A 5196-nucleotide genomic window follows, 5' to 3' on the forward strand; every position below is an offset into this window, starting at 1 on the left:
CGTCATTTTTATGGTAGTTTTAGGGGTTTTGGGGATTTTGGCATTACGTCGTCATGGCAACAAAGTAGTAAATTGTCTATAACTTCACACAGATGTGGTTATTAAGTGATTTAATGACAGTAAAATCATATAAACACACATATTGTTTATGTCTTGTGTCTATACTTTTGAAACAGTATTTTAATGTGTACAGATTAAACCCCATTGACTTGCATTGGAAGTGTCTCACTGGAACACACATTTGTGCTTATTTTAAAGAAAAGGAGGAACGAGTTGAAATAAAATTTCGTGCTAATCGACATTATGCCACAAATGCTGTCGAATGAGCTTAACGTGTTTTGAACCCGGAATATTCCTTTAAAAGTACATTTTGTTTATCATTTTGTCACCCTCATGTCGCATCAACCGCACATTGTTTTTTTTCTTTTTTATTCTATGAAACAAAAATGCGGATCTACAGGCAGAATGTCTGATCTTTTGTTTTCCATTGAAAATAGATGGTGTCGTGCTCCAAAAATGGCAAAAAAAAAGCACCATATATCACAAAAATAGCCCGTTCTATGTGCGCTACATTATTGAGTCTTCAATATATAGTGAATAATAACTTAAAATTGGGTCTGTACCTCACACAAACTACTTTTAGGATACTTTTTTAGGATACTAACATGATGCTTTTATGTTCTTTTCAGAGCTTGAGCGTGTAAATCCCCATCCACTTTTATCGTACGAAAAAGCGTTGTTTCACGGCAGAAAGAAAGCCATTTTGAACAACACAAGTGTGAGTAAATAATGACGAAATGTTCATTGTTGGGCGAACATGCTCAAATTTGGCACCATCCAAGACAGAGGACACAAACCTTCTTTTAAATAAATAAGAAAAAACAAACAACAAAACACTCGTATACGATGGGTTGCAATAAATAACAATAACTTACTTAAATCTCAATAAATACATTTTCATATATACTATATATTTAGATAGCTTTCTGGGGATTAAAGGTTTGGGGTCTGTTGTTGTGGATGCACCGAGGGTCAGTCCACGGGGTCGCGAGGCGGTCTTGCGTTCATCCACAGTGTAAACGTAATCCACTGCGGGCGAGTCACGTGACCACGTCTGACGGAAATGGAGTCGTCTTTAGCAAGTCCGAGCCGTACGTTTGGGGGAAATCTTGTTGGTTTGGTAACAAAGTGAATACTAAACAGTTTAACGGCACAGCACAGTCTCTGCAAGAGCATTGTTTCCGCAGCAACGCTGTGAGATAATGCCACAACACGATTTCCGTCTTCGCCGCTGCGTTTCTCGGCAAGAGCATTTCGTCCGTCCCATTCGCCGCGTCAAACGCAGGCACACTTTTTTGCGGAATGTTTCTTTAGCGTGTGATACTCCAAACTGTCGTCCAAGAACGAAATATCGTCGTCGAAAGCGATCGGCCGACAGCAAGTCCGGGACGGCGTGTCTTTGTCGAGCTTCTTGTTGTGCGTCAGGTTGTTCAGGATTTTGTCGTAGTTAGTTTCCGCGTCGTAACAAGGACCGCTGCAGTAGCGGAATATCATTTCCTCTTTGGTCCTGTAACCCAACCCCAGATCCGTCACGTTGAGGTGGATCTCTTTAAGCAGACAACCACGCCCTTGACCTTTGACCCTGTCGTCTCGACTTTCCTTTCCCCATCGGCCGCCGGCTCTTGCGCGACCTCTCTTTCTGTCTCCTCGTCCCCGTCCGCCCCTCTCGCCTTTTGTTGCTCCTTTCTGTCGTCCCTTGTCCCGTTTCGCTTGAGAGCCGACATCCAACTCCGGCGACCGCCGCAATCGGCCAAAAGTTGCTTTGATGAAGTCCATTATGTTCTCAAACTGCTCCGGGTAAAGACCGGTTAAATAATCTTTAATAGAGAGAAAATAATGTATCAGCATCAATTGATTAATCACATAGAAACAGATTCTTGTTCAATTTAAAATGTAAAGGTTCTTAAAATTTCTTCAACCCTTAAACTTTGATTTAGTTCGGTGACGTGGCGCTCATTTATTTATTTGTCTGGATTTATTACCGTAATTATTATAAAATACATTAAAGCTGCAATTCACACCTAATATGATGAACACGTTGATGAACATGTGATTTTATTTTGTTGTTTGTTTCATTTTTTTGCTCAAATTCGTTTTGGATCGTTTCACACAAAAAAAGTGGTGAAACAAAGTAAAAGTTAAATTAAAAGCTGAAATTCTTGAGAAAGAAAACAATAGTTGGCACAAGTGCAGTAGTTTGGAATAATCTTTTAATATATATAACTGTTTAGTTTTTAAATATTATGAATACTTTAAAAAAAGTGGCGGAGGACGAATCTCAGTTGCCTCCACGTCTGAGACCGTCAATCCGCGCATTTTATCACGTGACTTGTTGAGCGCGTTACCGTGGAGATGTAGTGCGTGTGGAGGCTTCACGCTATTCTCCGCGGCATCCACACACAACTCACCACACGCCCCACCGAGAGCGAGAACCACATTATAGCGACCACGAGGAGGTTACCCCATGTGACTCTACCCTGCCTAGCAACCGGCCTAATTTGGTTGCTAAGGAGACCTGGCTGGAGTCACTCAGCACACCCTGGATTCAAACTGACAACTCATGGTGTGATAGTCAGCGTCAATACTCGCTGAGATACCCAGACCCTCCCTAGCAACCAGCCCAATTTGGTTGCTAAGGAGACCTGACTGGAGTCACTCAGCACGCCCTGTATTCAAACTCACGACTCGCGGTGTGATAGTCAGCGCCAATACTCGCTGAGATACACAGACCCCCACAGATATTTTTACATTTTAATGAAAAGGCACATTTTATTCAGGTCAAACGGTGTAACCCTGAGATTGAATTTCGTGACTAGTAAAAGTACCAACTTGGATGCAAAGATTATACTTCAATGAACAAGTTTTTTAGGTTTTTAAAAGACTATAATGTCAATGACACTTTTGGACCCCGCTCTCTCTCTCTCTCTCTCTCTCTCTCTCTCTCTCTATATATATATATATATATATATATATATGTGTCAGTGTTTGCTTGTCCTGCTTGACAATTCCCAAAAATCCGACGAGGACAATAGGGATAACGGTTCTCTCTGGTTGCATTGAGTAAGGGGGCGTGTTCTTCATCCCACGACTGCGATGGGAAAATCTTATCGATTGTGGCATTGAGGCTCAGCAGAATACATCTGCTCAACCACAAATCCAAAACATGCACGCTGCCCTCCTCTTAAACAAAGGCAAGGAAGAGCAGCAGTGCTTTAATCTGCATGTAATGCGCCGGGATTTGATTATGGACGAAACTCCTCGACGTTCGCTCTCTTTTGATTCACAAATAGACCGTATTACAGCGCCTGGCACTACAAACCCCAAACATCATGTTCAATAGGAGCACATTTGCTAATCTTGCTACGATGATGGTACTAATCGGGTAATAAAATGGGCTCAAAGAGTTCAGTTTTGGGTGTGAACGCAGGGCTGTAAGCACCATGGACACTTGGGTTTGGGTTTTCCAATTGTCGAAAGTGATCTTCCGTAATCCATAATATGTGGGTTACATATTTGGTTGTGAACGTGATGAACGGTTGTAATCTCAGGATGTAATCTCCTGTGCATTACTTTCATTTGTGCAACCATAAGCCAGTTGGATATGATCTAATGCACAGCTTACAATGGTATCAATTGAAGGCTAGGATGTACTTCGTTTTTCTCGCGTGCCGTTCGGTCATGCACACAGTTTTGATGCACTGTGACTGCTTTGTGACACTCTTTATGGCAGGTGCATGTGCAGACGACGCAGACAGTTCCAGCGGATGGTGCATGACTTTTTACGTCATAAACTCAAGGCCAAATTATGCCTTTGTTGTCCGTGTGCCAGCACGTCTCATGCACCGTGCGCAACTGTACATTTTGTTCAAATGAAAGAATGCACGATGCACAAACAAACACGTTCAAATCAAGCACGCACTTCCAAATGCATGGGTCTTTAGATGAGTTTGTCTACGTTTCAAACTATGTTAAACGTAAAACAGTGACCTAAAATGCAGTTTATGATGCGCTGCAACAGACGTGAGATGCTCAAGGCATCCGCTGACGCATGTGTACATTGACGCGTCCTTAGAAAGGTCCTTGTAATAAATCTAACATGGTCACTGTGCACTATGCTCAATAATATGGAAAGGAACAATATGTGGCCTTCTAAAGCCACTTTACTCGTCTAACACAATAATGCAATGCATTTTCAATACCTGTATCATTAGATTTATAATACATATTATATTTAGCATTATTTAATCAATATATACGTATATAAGACGATGACTATCACCACTGGGGTCTCGAGTTTGAATCCAGGGCGTGCTGAGTAACTCCAGCCAGGTCTCCTTAGCAACCAAATTGGCCCGGTTGCTAGGGAGGGTAGAGTCACATGGGGTAACCTCCTCGTGGTCGCTACAATGTGGTTCTCGCTCTCAATGGGGCGTGTGGTGAGTTGTGCATGGATGCCGCGGAGAATGGCGTGAAGCCTCCACTTGCGCTACATCTCCACGGTAACGCGCTCAACAAGCCACATGATAAGATGCGCGGATTGACGGTCTCAGACGCGGAGGCAACTGAGACTCGTCCTCCGCCACACGGATTGAGGCGAGTAACTAACTAACTAACTATAAACATTTTGAGAGTTTGACTTGAACTAACTGGGCAAGATTCCCTTCAAACTGTTGCTTTATCATGACAGCAGTTGACCTGAAAGAGTAAATTGACCATAGGAGGAGACAGACGCTGTTAATGCGCTCTCTAGTGCCCCTTGTGGCAACTCTGAGAATGCAGAATGCATTTGTAAATGCAACAACGCAGAAATCAAGCACGTTTGCATGTACTTACTTGCCTTGAATTCGTTTCGGCCGTTACCATCTTGGACAATGTGTTTTAATGGAGTATTTCATCCAATATTTTAGATTAAACATGACATCTACCCTGACTAAAGTGACATGTCTCTAGACTATTTGGAGCGATATCGAGGAGCAGAGACACTGATGCATGTAGAAATGGATTCCCCAAAGATGCACAGCCACTAAGTGAATCAACATGTGTTTGTTTTTGCAGCTTACATTGCCTGTTGTTCACTATAGTATCAGCACGGCTTCCATTACTCGAGGGTCTCGTTTGAGGATTGCATTGTCTTTG

At 42.5% G+C, this 5196-nt stretch overlaps 1 protein-coding gene across 1 annotated transcript in view; it reads right to left on the bottom strand.

The window, feature by feature from the left end:
• Window positions 1-1133: 1133 nt before the first annotated feature.
• LOC127635606 (glial cell line-derived neurotrophic factor-like) overlaps window positions 1134-5196 on the bottom strand; it is an 8503-nt gene continuing 4440 nt past the window's right edge. Inside the window, exon 4 of the mRNA XM_052115751.1 lies at window positions 1134-1877. Within this exon, the coding sequence (XP_051971711.1) occupies window positions 1336-1877 (542 nt within the window). The 3' untranslated portion in view covers window positions 1134-1335. The remainder of the gene's footprint in view (window positions 1878-5196) is intronic.

The sequence above is a fragment of the Xyrauchen texanus genome, chromosome 43 (assembly GCF_025860055.1).
Source record: "Xyrauchen texanus isolate HMW12.3.18 chromosome 43, RBS_HiC_50CHRs, whole genome shotgun sequence".
Classification (NCBI taxonomy): Eukaryota; Metazoa; Chordata; class Actinopteri; order Cypriniformes; family Catostomidae; genus Xyrauchen; species Xyrauchen texanus.